The sequence below is a fragment of the Carcharodon carcharias genome, chromosome 2, assembly GCF_017639515.1.
Source record: "Carcharodon carcharias isolate sCarCar2 chromosome 2, sCarCar2.pri, whole genome shotgun sequence".
Lineage (NCBI taxonomy): Eukaryota > Metazoa > Chordata > Chondrichthyes > Lamniformes > Lamnidae > Carcharodon > Carcharodon carcharias.
Genome location: NC_054468.1, coordinates 8,736,540 through 8,756,557, shown reverse-complemented (window position 1 = coordinate 8,756,557; position 20,018 = coordinate 8,736,540). Strand labels below are relative to the sequence as shown.

Genomic DNA, 20,018 nt, shown 5'->3' with positions numbered 1-20,018 from the left:
TTGACCAAGCTTCTGGTCACCTGCCCTAATATTTTTTTGTGTGGCTCAGTGTCAACTCTCCCATGAGGCACCTTCACTATGGGCAGAATTTTGCCGTCAGCGATGTCACCGCGCCCCATTTAAATTTTCAGGAAGGTGGGGGGTGCAGCAAAATCAGCTGCGGGCCCCCCGACCTGTCAATGGCCAATTGAGGCCATTGACAGGATCATTTAACCAATTAAAGGACCTGCCCATCCAACCTTAAGGTTGGCTGGTCGGCCAGGAGCCCTAGCGGCAAATAGAGAAAACATCAAACCTCATCCAGGGGCGGGGTGAGGTTTCATGTAGGATTCTAAAAATTGTAATAAAGTTGTTCTGTAAATTATGAACATGTCCCATTGCATGTGACATTGTCACACGAGGGGGACATGTCAGGGATTTTTCTTTTCTCTATTTTTAATAGTTTTCAAAGTGGAAGTGATCTCCCTGAGGCTGCACTTAGCCTCAGGGGGATGTGCGCTCCAACCTGCGTATGCGTGAAAGAGCGCACTCGCTTTTGGGGAATCCCCCCCACCCACACAGGGAGTCACGCTGGGCGGGCCTTAATTGGGCCACCCACGTAAAATGGCAGTGTGGCCCCGATTGCTGGCGGCGATAGACTCTCCGCCCGCCGGAGATTGGGTCGAGCCCGCCCGCCCGACAGGCAGGAAATTCTGCCCTATGTTAAAGGTGCTATATAAATGCAAATCGTTTTTTTCTTGTTGAGCCATGAAGGGATTTTAAAACAAGGGTGAGAATTTTAAAATCAAGACTTTGCCGGACCAGGAGCTAATGTAGGTTCAGCCCATGCTTGTGAGTCTTGTAGCTTTGTTTGTGAAATCTTTGGTTAACATTAAAGTTAAACAGCCAACTTGGTCTATAGCAACTTTGACAATCATAGGACATCCCAAAATCAATGAATTTTTGAAGTGTAGTCATTGTTGTAATGTAGGGAACACAGCAAACAAACTGTGCACAGTAAGATCCCACAAACAGCATTGTGCAAATGGCCAGGTCATCTATTTTTTTGTAATGTTGGTTGAGGGATAAATATTAGCCAGGACACTGGACATAATTCCCCAACTCCTCTTCAAAAAAGCGCATGGGATCTTTTATGACAAAGGAGAGGGCAGGTGGGGTCTCGTTTTAATGTCTCATCTGAAAGACCGCACCACTGGCAGCACAGCATTCATTACCACACTAGAGTCTGAGGTTAGATTTTGCGCAGCAGTCTCTGGAATGGATCAACGATGTTGTGACTTTGAGGCAATGAGTGCCACACACCGACTCTCGGCATGTCTCTGTGCACCGACTCTCGGCGTGTCTCTGTGCACCGACTCTCGGCGTGTCTCTGTGCACCGACTCTCGGCGTGTCTCTGTGCACCGACTCTCGGCGTGTCTCTGTGCATCTAGTCCCGGCACACCTCCACACACAGACTCTCAGCGTGTGTCTGCTCTCTGTATCTCTGACCTCTGTTGTTGTCCTTTTCTGCCTGCTGGATTTTCAAGGCTTTGGCCAGATTTTCCCGTCCCACCAATCGCAGGCATCATCGTGGGCGGGACAGAAAAATCCTGCCCTTTGAGTCATGAAGAAATCTTGCTTTCTCTCATCATTTGCAAACCCTAGGAACAGTTGACAATGGCCTCTGATTGCGTGCTGTGGGAACGTGCTGTATATTCACTCTGATCAATTTTGCCTCCTGAACAGGGAAGAAGAATAAATTAAGGGTGTATTACCTGTCCTGGCTGAAGAATAGGATATTGCACAATGATCCTGAGGTGGAAAAGAAGCAGGGTTGGACCACAGTTGGCGATTTGGAGGGCTGCGTACACTACAAAGTTGGTATGTAGCAGATTGGATGTGCACTGCTTGATCATTATATTCTTTGATCAGGTGTTGGCGAATCATATTCTCTTTTACTTGTAAGTGCACAGTAATGGTGGAGAAAGAATGGAGAATTGGCCATTGAATTAGAATCATAGAATCATAGAACGCTTACAGCACAGAAGGAGACCATTCAGCCCATTGTGTCTGTGCTGGCTCTCTGAAGGAACAATTCACCTAGTGCCACTCCCCTGCCTTTTCCCTGTAGCTCTGCAATTTTTTCCTTTTCAAATAATGATCCAATTCCCCCTTTAATGCCTCAATTGACCCTCCCTCCTGCACACTCTCAGGCAGTACATACCAGATCTATCCACTAATGGGAGAAGTTTCTCCTTAGCTGCTCTTTCCAGACTGCTCACGATTTTGAACACCTCTGTCAAATCTCCTCTCAACATTCCCTTCTCCAAGGAGAACAGTCCCAGCTTCATAGAATCATAGGAAGTTTATGGCACAGAAAGAGGCCACTTGACCCATTGTGTCTGTGCCAGCCAAAGAAATGAGTCACCCAGCCTAATCTCAACGTTCCAGCATTTGGTCTGTAACCCTGCAGGTTACCATAAGGCCATAAGACATAGGAGCAGAAATTAGGCCATTCGGCCCATCGAATCTGCTCCACCATTTAATCATGGCTGATAAGTTTCTCAACCCCATTCTCCTGCCTTCTCCCCATAACCTTTGATCCCCTTACCAATCAAGAACCTATCTATCTCGGTCTTAAATACACTCAATGACCTGGCCTCCACAGCCTTCTGTGGCAATGAATTCCATAGATTCAATACCCTCTGGCTAAAGAAGTTTCTCCTCATCTCTGTTCTAAAAGATCTTCCCTTTACTCTGAGGCTGTGCCCTCGGGTCTTAGTTACAGCACTTCAGGTGCATATCCAGACACCTTTCAAATGAGTTGAGGGTTTCTGCCTCCACTACCCTTTCAGGCAGTGAGTTCCAGACCTCCACAGCCCTCTCGGTAAAAAACATTTTCCTCATCGCCCCGCTAACCTGTCTACCAATCACTTTAAATCTATGCCCCCTAGTCACTGACCTCACTGCTATGGGAAATAGGCTCTTCCCATCCACTCTGTCCAGATCCCTCATAACCTTGGACATCTCAATCAGATTACCCCTCAGCCTCCTCTGCTCCAAGGAGAACAACCCCAGCCTTTCCAATCTTTCTTCATAGCTGCAATTTTCCAGTCCTGGCAACACCCTCATAAATCTCCTCTGTAACCTCTCTCATCCAATTATATCCTTTCTGTAATGAGGTGACCAGAACTGCACACAGTACTCAAGTTGTGGCCTAACTAGTGTTTTATAAAGTTCCAGTATAATCTCACTGCTCTTACATTCTGTGCCTCGGTTAATAACTGAAAGAATTCTATATGCCTTCTTAATCACCTTATCAATCTGTCTTTCTATTGTCGGGGACCTGTGGGCATTCACTCCAAGGTCCCTCATTTCCCCAGATCTCTTAGTATCCTCCCATTTATTGTGTAATCCTTTGCCTTGTTTGACCACCTCAAATGCATCATCTCACACTTCTCTGGGTTGAATTCGATTTGCCACTTTTCTGCCCACCTGGTCAGTCCATCGATAACCTTCTGCAGGCTACTGTAATCCTCGCTATGAAACGTGCGGCCAATTTTAGTGTTGTCTGCAAACTTCTTGACCATTCCCCCTACACTTCTGTCCAAATAATTAATATATACCACAAAAAGCAGGGGGACCCAATACCGAGCCCTGCGGAACACCACAGCAAACAGCCTTCCAGTGGCAAAAACCCCGCTCAACAATTACACTTTGTTCCCTGCCACTGAGCCAGTTTTGTATCCAGTTTGCTACATTCCCCTGAATCCCAGTGGTTTTTACTTTTTTTTTTAACCAGTCTGCCATGTGGGACCTTGTCCAAAGCCTTGCTAAAATCCATATAGACCACATCAACTACACCACCCTCAACAATCCTCCTTGTTACTTCCTCAAAAATTTCAATCAAATTAGTCAGATGTGACTTTCCCTTAACAAATCCATGCTGACTGTCCTTGATTACTCTGTCTTTTCTAAGTGTCAATTTATCATGTCTCTCAGAATTGATTCCAATAATTTGCCCACTACTGAGGTCAGACTGACTGGCCTGTAATTATTCAGTCTATCCCTCACTCCCTTTTTAAACAAAGGTACAATGTTACCAGACCTGCAATACTCTGGCTCCTCACTCAAATTCAGTGAGGATTGGAAAATGATAATCAGACTCTCCATAATTTTCTCCCTTGCTTCGTTTAACAGCCTGAGGTACATTTCATCCAGACCTGGTGATTTATTCACTTTCAAGGATGCTAATTCCTTTAATACTTCCCCGATGTTTATCACATTCAATACTTCACATTCCTCCTCCTTAACTACAATATCTGCATTGTCCCCCGCTTTTGTGAAGACAGACGCAAAGTGTTCATTAAGAACCACACCCACATCCCCCACCTCCACACATAAGTTACCTTTTTTGGTCTTTTATGGGCCCTACTCTTTCCTTAATTATCCTCTTACTCTTAATGTATTGATAATGTATTGATCTTTGGGTTTTCCTTGATTTTGCTTTCCAATATTCTTTCATGCCCTCTGTTTGCTTTCCTGATTTCCTTTTTGATATCACTCCTCCTCTTTCTGTACTCCTCTCGGTTTTCTGTAGTAGAGTTCTCAGTGTCTGATGTAAGCTTTCCTTTTCTGCCTTATCTTACCCTGTAAGCTCCTTGACACCCAGGGGGCTCTAGATTTGGCCGTCCCACCCTTCTTCTTTGTGGGAACATGTTTACTCTGAACCCCTTGAATCTGCCCTTTGAATACCTCCCACTGCTCTGACACTGATTTAATTTCAAGTCGCTGCTTCCAGCCCATTTTTGCTAAATCACCTCGCAGCCCTAATTTGGAACTTTAACTCATGTTTTATGCTTCTCCAATCTATCTATGTAACTGAAGTTCCTCATCCTTGGAATCATTCTCATGAATCTTTTCTGCACTCTCTCCAATGTCTTCAGATCCTTCCTGAAGTGTAGTGCCCAGGACTGTTCATAGTACTCCAGTTGAGGCTGAACCAGTGTTTTATGCATAGCTTCCTTGTTTTTGTACTCTGTGCTCCTATTTAAAAAGCACAGCATGCTGTATGCTTTGTTAACCATTCTCTCAACCTGCCCTGCCGTCCTAAACGATTGATGCACATATACACCCAGATCCCTCTGCTCCTGTACCCCCTTTAGAATTGTACCCTTTATTTTATATTGCCTTTCTACAAAAATGAATCACTTCACGCCTGTCTGTATTAAATTTCATATACCATTAGTGTGCCCATTCCATCAACCTGTCTATGTCGTTTTGAAGTTCTACACTATGATCCTCATGGTTCACAATACTTAAAGTTTGATATCATCTGTATATCGTGCCCTGTACACCAAGGTCTAGGTCATTAATATCCATCAGGAAGAGCAGAGATCCTAACACTGATCCCTGGGGAATTCCACTATAAACTAGAATCAGGAGAAAGAAATTAGAGTATGAGAGGAAGCTAGCTAGAAACGTAAAAATGGATAGCAAGAGTTTCTGCAGGTATTTAAACAGGAAAAGAGTAAGTAAAGTGAGTGTTGGTCTTCTAGAGAGTGATAGTGGGGAGTTAATAGATAATAGGAAATAGCGGATGAAATGAACAAATATTTTGCTTCTGTCTTTACTATAGAGCGCACAAAAAACATTCCAATAATAGCTGTAAATTGGGAGGTGGAAGGAAGGGAGGAACTTGGTGAAATTACAATCACTAGGGAAGCAGTACTGAGTAAACTGATGGAGCTAAGGGCTGGCAAGTCTCTGGGTCCTGATGGACTTCATCCTAAGGTTTTAAATGTGGTAGCTAATGAGGTAGTAGATGTGTTTGTGTTTATTTTCCAATATTCCCTATATCTTGGAAAGGTTCCATCGGATTGGAAAGTAGCAAATATTCTATTCAAGAAGTGGGGGAGGCAGAAAACAGGAAACTATAGGCCAGTTAGTTTGATGTCTGTCGTGGGGAAGGTGTTGTAGTCGATCATCAAAGAGGTTATAGCTGGACACTTAGAAAAACACAAGGTAATTGGAGAAAGTCAGCATGACACCATCCAGGACAAAGCAGCCTGCTTGATTGGCACCCCATCCACCACCTTAAACAATTGCTCCCTCCATTGACGCACAATAGCAGCAGTGTGTGTACCATCTACAAGATGCACTGCAGCAACTCACCAAGCCTCCTTCAATAGCACCTGTGATCTCCACCACCTAGAAGGGCAAGGACAGCAGATGCATGGGAACACCACCACCTGTAGGCTCCCTCTCCGAGTCACTCACTATCCTGACTTGGAAATGCATCGCTGTTCCTTCACTGTCACTGAGTCAAAATCCTGGAACTACCTCCCTAACAGCACTGTGGGTGTACCTACACCACATGGACTGAAACGGTTCAAGGGCAATCAGGATGGACAATAAATTTTGGCCTAGCCAACATTGCCCACATCCCATGAAAGAATAAAAGGAAGGTTAAAATTTTGACTTAACCAGCATCTACCACATTCAGTACCCGAGAAAGTTAAGCACTCAGTGAGCTTTAATATATGGAATTGGACTTTATAGAGTGAGTTTTGATAAATGGGATGAGGCTTTATGGAGTGAGTTCTGATATATGGGATGAGGCATTATGGAGCAAGCATGGTAACAGAGCCCTTATAATTGTTGTGGGACTCAAATGCAAGACCTTCTCACTTAGAACTTTGACTCTTACAGCACTGAAATAAGCCATTCAGCTCATCATTTCTGTCCTGGAACGAGCTATCTAATTAGTCCCACCCATCTGCTCTTTCACTTTTTTCCTTTTTAAGTATTTATCCAATTTCCTTTTGAAAGTTCCTGTTGAATCTGCTTCTCCCGCCCTTTCAAGCAGCGTGTTCCAGATCACAACTTACGCGTTTAAAAAAAAAAACCTCTTCATCTCCCCCATGGGCTCCTTTTGCCAATCCCCCCAGGGAAGATGGTGGCATAGTGGTATGTTTATTAATGACTAGTAACCCAGAGGCCCAGACTAATGCTCAGGTGACATGGGTTCAAATCCCACCATGGCAGCTGGTGGGATTTAAATTCAATTAATAAACCTGGAATATAAAGCTAGTCTCAGTAATGGTGATGTTGGATCCTGGTCACTCATTTAGTTGGACTAATGGATCCGGGTTACATGCTTGTTTTGGGATGGCTAAGTTGGCACCATAGAAAAAGTAGATCAGCAGACAGTTCTTATGCAGAACACATATTCTATTTATTTGTAAAGGAACTCAGCAACTACACTTGTGTACTTACAACGCAAACCCTGCCACTACATTACAGACTCTAATTCTAGACTACGCACTACCGACTACTAAGGCAGCCCGCACTACTCTGCTATTGGATACTAAGATCATGTGATTTTCCATTATAACATCCTTCTTACAGGTATATTACACATCAGCTTACCACACCCCTCCCCCTTTACTCAGAAATACATTTTACAGTTGCAATCACAATTTTTCTCTATCAAATTATTTACACAGATAAGTAATTTACAAATCCTTATTTTCCTTATGCGTATAGAATGTCTCAGCTCTACAGCTTCAGATGCTTTGTCAGGAACCTGCTTTTCTGGCGTTGTCTGAACATCAGGTTACTTGGTGGGCTCCTGCAAATCTGTTTCCTCAACTCTTGCAAGTACAGCCAATCCTTTAGGCACATCTGTACTCAGCTGAGTTCTTTCAACAGGAGATGTTAACACATCTTCTCCTTCTATGTCTATATGTCACTGTATGATTCAGTCTTCCACTTTCATGTGGTAAGAAAGAGGTCCAGTCACTGCACTTATTTCACCTGATAATCAGTTGGGTCCTTCTCCAAAATTTTGCATATATACCGTCTCTCCGATGGTAAACTTTCTGTCATGACTCTGCCAGTCATGTCCAGTTTTCTGACTTCCCTGACTCCTTTCTACTCCCCCCCTCACCACCTCCTCCCCGCTCCCCACCCCACCACCACTAAATTTGGTGTTATTAAGCTCAATCGCGTTCTGAGACAGCTTTTCATCAACAATTCCACAGGTGTGACACCTGTTGTTGTGTGAGGGGTGATCCTATAATGGAAAAGAAAATGTGCTAGCTTGGTCACTATGGAATCTCCAGTTAATTTCTTCATGCCGTTTTGAATGTTTGAACCGCTCTCACAGCCAGTCCATTTGAGGAAGAGTGGTACAATGAAGGTTTTACATGAGCGATACTGGTGAGGCTGATAAACTGTTGAAACTCAGCACCCATAAGTCTGTTGATGGCGAAGCTTTGACATAGCTTGTCAATTGTAGCAGAAGATACTGGTGAATTCACCTCATAGATGTTCCATCCATTTTGAGTGAGCATCAATAAAAAGGAGAAACATTGTTCCCATGAAAGGTCCCACAGAGTCAATATGTAATCGCACCCGGGGCCTTCCTGGCCACTCCCAGGGGTGTAATGGAGCTGTTGGAGGTAACTTTTGCACTTGCTGACACTGCATATAACTTCTCACTAAGCTCTCTCTTTCTCCATCTGTTCCAGGCCACCATAGATCGCTGCGTTCTATGGTCTTCATACACGTACACTATGTAGTTCAGTTAACAATAGCTTTCATCCTCTTGGAAGAACGATCACTCGAGCTCCCCACAATAAGCTGGTTATCTCATATCTTCTGGGAAAATACCATTTCATTTTGTCAGATTCCTGCTCGTGTGTCCAACTGTGAAGAATTTGTTCTCATATTTGGATAAGACTGAGTCTCGACTTGTCCAATCTCTAATCTGTCCAGCACATACCGGGAATGAATCTAAGAAGTTCAATGATAAAATGAGTTCTCGAGGAATTGGAACATCCTCATCGTTTTATTTCAAAGGCAAACGACTAAGTGCATCAGCATTTGCAATCTGATTCCCAGGCCTGTGGATGAGAGTACACTCATACGCTGCCAGGATCAATGCCCATCTCTGTATTCTTGCTGAGGCTATGGATGGTATAGTCTTGTCCTCGCTGAACAATCCTAGCAAAGGCTTGTAGTTCGAAACGATGGTAAAATGACGACTGTGTACATACTGGTGAAATTTCTTGACACCAAAGATGATAAGCTTTCTTTTTCTATCTGTGCATGTCCCTTTTTTGCTGTGTTGAGCATTCTTGATACATATACAATAGACCGTCCTGAGCCATCGTCTGTTCGATGGGCGAGCACTGCTCCCACTCCATAAGGAGATGCGACACATGTCAAAACTAACTCTTTTCTTTGCCTGAAATGTACTAATAGGGCCGTAGAGTGTAACAATTGTTTCACTTTTGTGAAAGCTTCTTTCTGTGGCATTTGCTAAGACCAATGTTGGTTTTTCTTGAGTAGGTGATACAGGGGGTGCCAGTTCTGTCAACAAATTAGGCAAAAATTAGCCCATAGTAATTGATCACCCCCAAGAACAATGTTAGCTCAGAGGTGCTCCTTGGTGCTGGTGCCTCTCTAATGAGTCTCATTGTTTCCTCAGCCAGGTGGAGAACCTGTGAATCTACCCTGTGACCTGAATAAGTTACCTCTTGTCTTTTTTAAACACACTCCCATCTGTGAGAAATGTTTCAAAACTTCTAAGTTCCGCAAATGCTCCTTTTCAATGGGTTTTGTCACCAGAACATCATCTAAATAAACTACAACGTGAGGCAATCCCAGCAGTAAATTTTCCTTTGTTCTCTGGAATGTGGCACATGCAGAGGAGACACCAAAAGGCAAATGGGTTTATTAATACAACCCTTTGTGTGTTTTAATTGTGGCAAACTTCTGGGAGGTCTTCTCTAACTCCAATTGTTGATGAGCATGATTCATATCAAGCTTCATGTAGGCGGTTCCACTTGCCAGATTAGAATACAGGTCTTCAATTTTTGGCATAGGGTGTCTGTCCAATTTAGCCACTTTATTAACTGTCAATTCGTAGTCTCCACAAATTTGAATGTTTTGGTTGGGTTTAAGTACAGGAGCTATTGGTACTGCCCATTCTGAGAGCTGCACAGGTTGTATCACTCCCAGTTTCTCTAATCTATCCAATTTGACATCTACCTTTTCCCGCATTGCATAAGGTACTCGTCTTGCCTTCATAAATCTAGATCCACATGATTTTTTTGTTTGTAGTCCTTGGATCTTCCCGAGGTTTTGTAGTAGCTCAGGTAGCCCACTGGCTCTCAGTTGGAAGATCTCAGTCCAATCCAATTTAATTTCTTTCAGCCAGTTTCATCCAGAGAGGCTTGGCCCCTCACCTGCTCCCACCATCAAGGATAATTTTACTAATGCCTTTGATTTTGATGTCTTCTCAGTGTAAGTTTTCAATTTCACATCTGGTTCTTCCAAATTTAATTTACATTCTCCATAATTCAGGTATGTGAAGGCATGCTCACCTATCACCATAGTGGAAACTCCTGTGTCCATCTCCATTCTGATAGGTCTATTATTCACCTTTACTGTTTCATCAATTGGTTCTGTTCTTCTTGCCTTCAAATTAGACAATGAATAAATATCTGAATCTGTTACTTCAGGCTCTTCTACGTTATGGATCTCATGGGGTCTTTTCTTCTGACTGAAAATCTGCCTGATTCTATCCCTGCATTTTCTCACAAGTTGTCCATTTTGCTGACAGTATAAGCATTCAATTTTTTAAAACTTCCACTCATTACAAGGTTGTCTGCTTCTACCTCTGTTACCATTATTCCGTGTTTTCACTGCAAAGTCATTTCTTTTTATTTGTCTGTAAGCGGTAGCTGCTTCCCGCTTCTCATCAGAGCTGTACATTTTCATGCCCTTTTCGGCTGGGGTTCCCTGCCCATTGTGGAGGACGGCACCATTTTGCACTCACTGTACGGCTAACGAGTTGCTCACTATACCTTCCATAGCCAGTGCTATTTCCTGCACCTTCGTAAAATCCGGATTTATTTCAGACAGCAATCTCTTCTGAATCAAATCTTCATTTACACTGCACACCAAACAATCTCTAAGCATTTCATTTATAGATGCACCAAACTCGAAATATCCTGTCAACTGTTTCAGACTTGTCACATAACAAGCAACTGTCTCCCTGGAGCTCTATTTCTTGAGTTAAACTTAAACTGTTGCATCGTTACTGAGGGCTTGGGCTGGTAATGACTCTTTGCAATGTTCACCAATTCAGTAAATCTTTTCGAATCCAGGGCACTGGGTGCCATCGAATTTCAAATCAATCCATATGCCTTATTCCCACACATAGATAAGATAATTGCTCGCCTCTCCTCCTCCCGCCAATGTCATTAGCTTGGAAAAAGAACGCAAGGCGTTCAACATAATGAGACCAATTGTCTGCGGTTGGGTCAAAAGGATCAACTCTTCCAAACTACGGCATACTTTAAGGGGACTGCTTTGACGATTAGGATGGAAAATCTACTTCTAAGTACAGTGCGAGATTTTGGTTCACTTGATTTCCCTCCTTGCGTTTTCTAGTTTTTTTCTTGTCACCAGTTTGTTGGATACTAGTCACTAGTTTAGTTGGACTAATGGATCCGAGTTGCTTGTTTGTTTCGGGATGGCCGAGTTGGTACTATAGACATAGTAGATCAGCAGACAGCTCTTATGTAGAACACATTCTATTTATTTACAAAGGAACTCAGCAGCTACACTTGTGTGCTTACAACTTAAACCCTGTCTCTACATTACAGACTCTTAACTCTAGACTACTGACTACTAAGGCAGCCTGCACTACTCTGTTATTGGATACTAAGATCATGTGATCTTCCATTATAACATTCTCCTTAAAGGAATATTACACATCAGATTTCCACAGGTGACCCAGAAACTATGATTAATTGTTGTTAGTCACATATTGGTTACAGTGGAAAAGGAGGCCATTTGGCCCATTGTGTCTGCACCAGCTCTCCAAATGAGCAACTCACCTAGTGCCATTCTCCCATTTTCTCCCCGTAACCCTGCACGTTCTTCCTTTTCCCATGTATGACTACAGACCCACAGAAGTGTCGTTGACTCTTAACCACCCTCTGAAATGGCAATGAGCAAGCCAACCAGTTCAAGGGCAACTAGGAATGGGCAACAAATGTTAGCCTTGTTAATGACACCCACAACCCATGGAAGAATAGGAAAATAACTTCTTCAACTCTTTGTTTCATTCCAATTTTCAGTTAAATACGAGAGGATTAAGTTTCTCGTGATCGCTTTGAAGAACGCAGTGGAAATTTACGCCTGGGCACCAAAGCCTTATCACAAATTCATGGCCTTCAAGGTACAAATGTAACACAACAAAATTTTTTTTTTTTTTGCAAAGATTTCACCAGCGTTTAAAATAATGAGCTTCTCTCAACAGTCTTTTGCAGATCTTCAGCACAGACCATTGTTGGTTGACCTGACGGTGGAAGAAGGGCAAAGGTTAAAGGTTATCTATGGGTCTCACACTGGTTTCCATGTGATTGATGTCGATTCAGGGAATGTCTATGACATTTATATACCATCACATGTAAGTGTAGTGTTCTGCTGTTCCATCACTGATACTCATAGAGAAGCCTTTCAACCTATTCTTTGCATCAAGTGATAGGGAACCCTTCAATGTCAACTACATGTTTGTGTTGTAATGGCTTAGAATAATACAGCATTTGACCCATCATATCTGTTCCAGTTTCCATTCCCATGCTCTTCCCAGTACAAACTTTTCTCCAATTCCCTTTTGAATCTACCCTTTCAGGCAGCACATTGCAAATCACAACAACTCAGTGCACAAGGCAACACTCACTGTGATACTGTATCTTTACAGTGCAAAAAGAGGCCATTCAGCCCACTGAGTCTCCATGGCTGTCTGAAAGAATGTTCCAACTGGTCCCACTCCCCTGCCTTATCCCCGTAACCCTGCACATTCTCTCTTTCCAGGGAGCAATCCAATTCCCTTCTGAATACCTCGATCGAACCTCCAACACCTTTTCAGGAAGTTTGTTCCAGATTCCAACCATCCTCAGGGCGAAAAATTTTTCCTGACATCACATTTACTCCTTTTGCCAATTATTCTGAATCTGTGCCCTCTAGTTCTTGCTGATCATTGCCTAGATCTCACCGCTGGTTCTTAAATCTGTGATCTTCAGCTTACCAATCCTCCTGCCAATGGAAACAGTTATTCCCTATTTATCAAAATCCCTCATAATTTTGAACGCTTCAATTAAATCTCTCCTCAACCTTCTCAGAGATAAGGAGAGCAACCACAGCTTCTCTAGTTCTTTGCACCTGGGAGTTACAAACTAAAACCAGCTCATGGGATGGGCCACAAAATCCACCCTTGATAATGTCTTAAACAAAAACAGAAACAGAAATACCTGGAAAAGCTCAGCAGGTCTGGCAGCATCGGCGGAGAAGAGCACAGTTGACGTTTCGAGTCCTCATGACCTGTTGAGGGGTCATGAGGACTCGAAAGGTCAACTGTACTCTTCTCTGCTGATGCTGCCAGACCTGCTGAGTTTTTCCAGGTATTTCTGTTTCTGTTTTTGTTTTGGATTTCCAGCATCCGCAGTTTTTTTGTTTTTATCTCTTGATAATGTCTTGTCGTGTTGTTGGAGCGAGTCTCATATTGAAGTTGCCTCTGACAAATTCTGCCTCTTCTTTTGCCCCTCTTTATTTATTCTCAGTAACTTTTAACTCTGGCCTTCAAGCTTTTACAAGACCTTAATATTTCTCCTATGTAGCATGGTACAGTAGCGTAATATCAGTAGAAAAATAATACTAAGGCCTAAACCAGTGACTAGTGATCCAGAAAACATAGGTTTTAAATGCCACTGTGGCAGCTTGAAAACCTGAACTGTTTTTGAAAAAACTGTTATCAGTAAAAATGATATTGAAACTATTGTAATGTCATAACAACCAATCAGGTTCACTAATGTCCCTTTAGGGAAGGAAATGCAGAGGTGAGGTGAGAGTGACTGCCCTTGACATCAAGGCAGCATTTGACCGAGTGTGGTATCAAGGAGCCCGAGCAAAACTGGAGTCAATGGGAATCAGGGGGAAAACTCTCCACTGGTTGGAGTCATACCTAGCACAAAGGAAGTTGGTTGTGGTTGTTGGTGGTCAGTCATCTCAGCTCCAGGACATCACTGCAGGAGATCCTCAGGGTAGTGTCCTTGGCCCAACCATCTTCAGCTGCTTCATCAATGACCTTCCTTCCATCATAAGGTCAGAAGTGGGGATGTTCGCTGATGATTGCAAAATGTTCAGCACCATTTGCGACTCCTCAGATAATGAAGCAGCCCATGTCCAAATGCAGCAAGACCTGGACAATATCCAGGCTTGGGCTGACAAGTGGCAAATAACATTCACACCACACAAGTACCAGGCAATGACCATCTTCAAGAAGAGAGAACTTAACCATCGCCCCTTGACATTCAATGGCATTACCATCACTGAGTCCCCCACTATCAACATCCTGGGGATTACCATCGACCAGAAACTGAACTGGACTTGCCATATAAGTATTGTGGCTACAAGAGCAGGTCAGAGACTAGGAATCCTGTGGCGAGTAACTCACTTCCTGACTCCCCAAAGCCTGTCCACCTTCTACAAGGCACAAGTCAGGAGTGTGATGGAATACTGACCACTTGCCTGGATGAATGTAGCTCCCACTACACTCAAGAAGTTGGACACCATCCAGGGCAAAGCAGCCGCTTGATTGGCACCACATCCACAAACATTCACTCCCTCCACCACCCACACAGTGGCAGCAGTGTGTATCGTCTAAAAGATGCATTGTAGAATCTCACCAGCACCTTCCAAACCCGCGACCTCTATCACCTAGAATGACAAGGGCAGCAGATAATGGAACACCACCACCTGGAAGTTCCCCTCCAAGCCACTCACTCTCGTGACTTGGAAATATATCACTGTTCCTTCACTGGGTCAAATTCCTGGAATTCCCTTCCTAACAGCGCTGTGGGTGTACCTACACCACATGGACTGCAGTGTTTCAAGAAGATAGCTCACCACCATCTCGAGGGCAATTAGGGATGGGCAATAAATACTGGCCTAGCCAGCGATACCCACATCCTGTAAATGAATTTTTAAAAAAATCTGCCCTCACCTGGCCTGATCTATGTGTGACTCCAGTCCCACAACAATGTAGGTGACTCTTAACTGTCCTCTGAAATGGCCAAGCAAGCCACTCAGTTGTATAAGACTCTAGAAGGCTCACCACTGCTTACTGAAGGGAAACTAAGGATGGGCAATAAATGCCAGCCTTGTCATCAATGCCCATGTCCCACAAAATGATTAAAAGAGAATTGGCAGAGACTCCCTTTCACCCTCTGCCAATGCCACTTCCATATCCACTGCCACTGTCAAATGATGATACTCTGGCCTCTACCACCCTGCCTCTTCCTCACTCAGCTGTTAGCTTTGTCTCTCTCGATTTTATAGATATTGTCTTGGTGTCTATTGCTCAGGAGCTCTAAGTGTTCTATTTTACACCATCTCCCTGCTCCTTGCAGCCTTATCCCAAAAGGCAGGTTGGGAAATTAAATTCAATAAATCTATCTTTAGGGCTGGTCCCAGTAAAAGTGACCATGAAACTGTATTGTCATAAAAACCCAACTGGTTCACTAGTGTCCTTTAGGGAAGGAAATCTGACATCTATACCTGGCCTGGTCTATGTGTGAGTCCAGTCCCACAGCAGCGTAGTTGACTCTTTAACTGAAGTTACCCAGCAAGCTACTCAGTTGTATTGCAATTTGCTTTCAAAAGTGGACATTGAGCACCACCACCTTAGGGTAACTAGGAATGGGCAGCAAATACCAGCTTGTTGCCAATACCCACATCCCAAAAAAGAAGACTTGAGAAACAATTTGGGTTTCATATTTTGCAAGTGTATTTCATAGTGACTCAGCTGAGTTACTACCGTTTATAAATAAAAGACATTAGCAACTGTTGATCACTCAGTAGCCCTGTCACCTCTATGTCAGGAAGTTGTGGCTTCAAGTCCCATTCCAGAGACTGGAGCACATAATCCAGGCTGACGCACAGTACTGAGGGAGTGCTGCACTGTCAGAGAGCCCATCTTTCAGCTGACACAATAAATAGAGGTCCCATCTGCCCTCTCTACGAGAAGTAAAAGATCCCATGTCATTATTTCAAAGACGAGCAGGGGAGTTCTCCCCACTGTCCTGGCCAATATTTATCCCTTAACCAACATCCCCAGAACAGATTATCTGGCCACGTTCACATTGTCATTGCACAAATTGGCTGCTGCATTTCTTAAATTACAACAGGGACTGCACTCCAAAGGTACTTCATTGGGTCTAAAGCACCTTGGAATTACTTGAGCTCCCTCTCCCTTTCCTTCTCCCCCTCTCCCCAGCTTTTGCACTCTCTCTCTCTCTCCCTCTCTCTCTCTCTGTCTCACTCCCTGTCTTTCTGAGTTTCTCTTTCCCTCCCTGTCTCTCACTCTCTCTCTCTCTCTCTCTCCCCCTTTCTCTCTCTCTGTCTCACTCCCTATCTTTCTCTTGCTCTGTCTCGGTCTCTCTCTCTCTTTCTTTCTTACTGTCTCTCTCACTTCCCACCCTCCCACCATCTCTATCTTTCTCTCTCTCCCTCCCTGTCTCTCTGACTTTCTCTCTCTTTCCCTCCCTGTCTCTCACACAATCTCTCTCTCTCTCTCTCTCTCCCCCCCTCTCTCATTTTCTCTCCCTGTCTCTATCTCTCTTTTGCCCTCTGGCAGTCTTTCCTGCCTTTGGTTCTATCTTTTTCATGTGAATTAATAATGTTTATGAACATTTTCAAACCAGATTCAGGCCAACATCACACCTCATGCTCTAATCATTCTCCCGAAAACTGATGGGATGGAGATGCTGCTCTGTTACGAGGATGAGGGGGTTTATGTCAATACCTATGGGCGAATCACCAAGGACATTGTGCTGCAATGGGGCGAGATGCCCACGTCTGTTGGTAAGGATGAAAAGAGCTTCCTCTAGTTGCTCTAGTTCCCTATCCCTCAGTGACAGCCGCCTGGATAATGATGCCACTGTTTATTCCCACAGCCTACATCCATTCCAGCCAGATAATGGGCTGGGGCGAGAAGGCCATTGAGATTCGGTCAGTGGAAACGGGACACCTTGATGGTGTTTTCATGCACAAGAGAGCTCAGCGCTTAAAGTTTCTTTGCGAACGGAATGACAAGGTGAGAACTTCCCCTTTTCCAAATTAAACTATGTTCGACCACATTGACCCTGGACCTGCACTGACCCCGGGCTGGGGGGTGGGGGGTGCTGACCCCAGATCTGCACTGACCCTGGGGTTAAAGTACAACTGAATGAGTGTCTGATCCCCCGATAGCTGTGAGGCTAGTCTAGACTGAGTGTACCATGGCTGCTCCATGCAAACAGGAGATCCAGAACAATGTTTCCTCTCTTGTTTGGTACACAGCCTTTTCCTTTAATTGTGCGGGGCCTTTAAGGTTTAATCCACACCCACATACGTGTGGTTACTTAAAGGGGTCAACTTGTGCTTGGCCTACAAAGGAACTTCTAGCTTTCTACGCAACTGCATGGTTGCAGGGCTTAGAGAAAATATCGGTCCCACCTCCAGCCTGTATCTCACTCCCTGGAATCTGTTATTCTTTTTATAAAACCCCCACCACTCCGAGCCCCTCATTTAGATTCCAGTCTGTGATTCATTCCCATGTATCTGTTATTCTTTTTATAAAACCCCCACCACTCCGAGCCCCTCAATTAGATTCCAGTCTGTGATTCATTCCCATGTATCTGTTATTCTATGTTTATAAACCCCGCTGAACCCCCATGATTAGATTCCGGCCTGGAGCTCATTCCTGTGCATTCTGCCAACACTCAAGTGTTTCAGTTGCTAACTCTTCTATTTCCAGGTTTTCTTTGCATCCGTACGTTCGGGTGGAAGTAGCCAAGTCTTCTTCATGACCCTGAACAGGAACTCGATGATGAACTGGTAACTAGACGGAGAGCAACGCATTCTTTTCCAGACTGGCACTGACACCATGGACATCGACAATTTAGAGTGATTTCTAACTTTTCAAGGAAAATGCCTCTTGATGTCACGGATATAAAAGGACTAATGCAATATAACAAACCCTGTGTCGCGTATCTTGAGATGATAGTGATGATGATGATGATTTTTTTTTTAGTCCCGGTAAACTTTGTGGCGACCGTCTCTGAGGGAAGACTCTCAGCATCGAGACCAGCTGTGCAGACTTCTTAGGGTCAGGTGTCCTGAAGAGTGTGGGTTGTTTTCCCGTAGGCACCGTCTCACCAGAACAGAATAGAGAGAGAGAGAGAGAGGGTATAGTGCTTCTGATCTACAGGGTAGGGGAGAGGGCAGTGAGATCAGGCTCGGGCAGGGGGATGCGGCTGGTATCAGCGGGTGAATGAACCCATACCATTTTTTTCCAAAAATTTTAGGTTCCTTGGAAGCATTAGAAGCAAGGGCCTGGTGTGGGATAGGAAGGGGCTGTCAATATTGATCATTCTAACCATGGAGTAAAGGTTTTACTCATAACAGGGGGAAAAAAGAAACTTTTAAAAAAGGGTGAATGACTATTCATTTCAAAGCTGATGGAACAGCATAACAATTCTATCGTTAGTTTAGTGGGAAAGCGCAGTTTGTAGCTGGGCGGCTTAATTCGCAGGAGTGAATTCACACTTGGACTACTAGTGTTAAGCTCAGGGCCTATAGTCAGTTACTGGGTTTCCTTCAGATCGTTGGTATTTCATCCGAGGAACTCCTCTGTGGATCTTATTCCTGTTGAACTGACGGGTCACCAATGATTCCACAATGTCAGTTTGTGAGGAAACGATGAGAAAGTGGGGCATTTCCCTTTGGCCAAATGTCATTTTTGGAAGGGGTTAGAGAGAGGGAGAGGAGAAAAAGGATGAGGGAAGGTGGGAGGGTAGATGGAGGGTAGAAGGTGGAGGGAGGAGAAGAGGCGAGAGGGAGAGAGAGGGGTACTGGAGGGATATTTTGGAGATATAATATTTGTGAGTGATGTGAAAGGGGTTGGTGCCAGGTTTAACACTTTTTAAAAGTGCCAACCAATGAGAGCGTTACAAATATCTCCTCCACAATGCCCCCTCCCCCCACTAACACACACCCCACAGGGCTCCAGTCCTGAACATATTCCAATGGCCTCAAGATGGTGCGGGAATATCCCGCAATTTTTATTTTCTTTATTCGCGAGATGTGGTCATCGCTGGCAAGACCAACATTGGTGCCCACCCCTAATTGCCCCTGAATTGAGTGGCTTGCTAGGCCATTTCCGAGGGCAGTTAAGCATCTACCACGTTGCTAGCACAAAGGGCAGACCGAAGGTTGGCATATCAGCACCGAGGAACTGGTCACGTTTGTTACTCAGCTCACATGTGTCCAGCCTCAAATCACTTTGGGTGACCTTTTGTTTGTTTTGAAAATGCAAACGCCAAAAAACAAGAAATTGATTTCTGCATCATGAATTATCCCAGAAGGGGGAAAAAAAAACGTTCAAAATGTTCAGATCCCGGGTAATTTCAGTAATACTGGCAGTAGTGAGACTGGAGTTCGATTTTAAGGTATACAAGACCAGTTCAGACAAGTTTTACTGGCCCTCCTTCTGGGTACCCAGTGAGGGGGGTGGTGGGGAGGGGGGGTGGTGGGGGGGTGGGGAACACAAAGCGGGGGTGTAGGGTGTGTTATTTGGGAGTTTGATGAGTTCTACTCCTCTATAGAGCCCTCTTGTGTACTGTCTAAACGGTTATGATTGACTCGAGTGATGTGAAGAATAATCTTTCCTTAGATAGCTGCAGGGCATGGCTGATTACGGACTAGAGTGTTGTCATGGATTGATCTATGTAATTTCCTGTTTTTTAACCTACCTCCTTTTATCATTTTGTGTGTAGCTGTTTTAACAGCAGGTATTAAGTCAAGCTTGAAGCTTTTTTTAAAAAAAAAATAAATTAAATGTGTCATTTTCTTACTAATATTTTTTGTTAATTCGGATTTCATATTCGGAAACTGCTCTTCAGTTTCCAGAGGCATT

The 20,018-nt window shown here is 44.0% G+C and overlaps 1 protein-coding gene across 6 annotated transcripts in view; it reads left to right on the top strand.

The window, feature by feature from the left end:
• The window catches only part of LOC121289917 (TRAF2 and NCK-interacting protein kinase-like), a 348,329-nt gene extending 328,775 nt beyond the window's left edge, over nucleotides 1-19,554 (top strand). For all 6 annotated transcript variants that reach the window (XM_041209918.1, XM_041209938.1, XM_041209930.1 and 3 more), the window contains 6 exons: nucleotides 1,727-1,861; nucleotides 12,139-12,239; nucleotides 12,321-12,470; nucleotides 16,765-16,924; nucleotides 17,017-17,156; nucleotides 17,859-19,554. In XM_041209918.1, coding sequence (XP_041065852.1) covers nucleotides 1,727-1,861; nucleotides 12,139-12,239; nucleotides 12,321-12,470; nucleotides 16,765-16,924; nucleotides 17,017-17,156; nucleotides 17,859-17,942 — 770 coding nt within the window. In that variant the 3' untranslated portion in view covers nucleotides 17,943-19,554. The remainder of the gene's footprint in view (nucleotides 1-1,726; nucleotides 1,862-12,138; nucleotides 12,240-12,320; nucleotides 12,471-16,764; nucleotides 16,925-17,016; nucleotides 17,157-17,858) is intronic.
• Nucleotides 19,555-20,018: the final 464 nt, after the last annotated feature.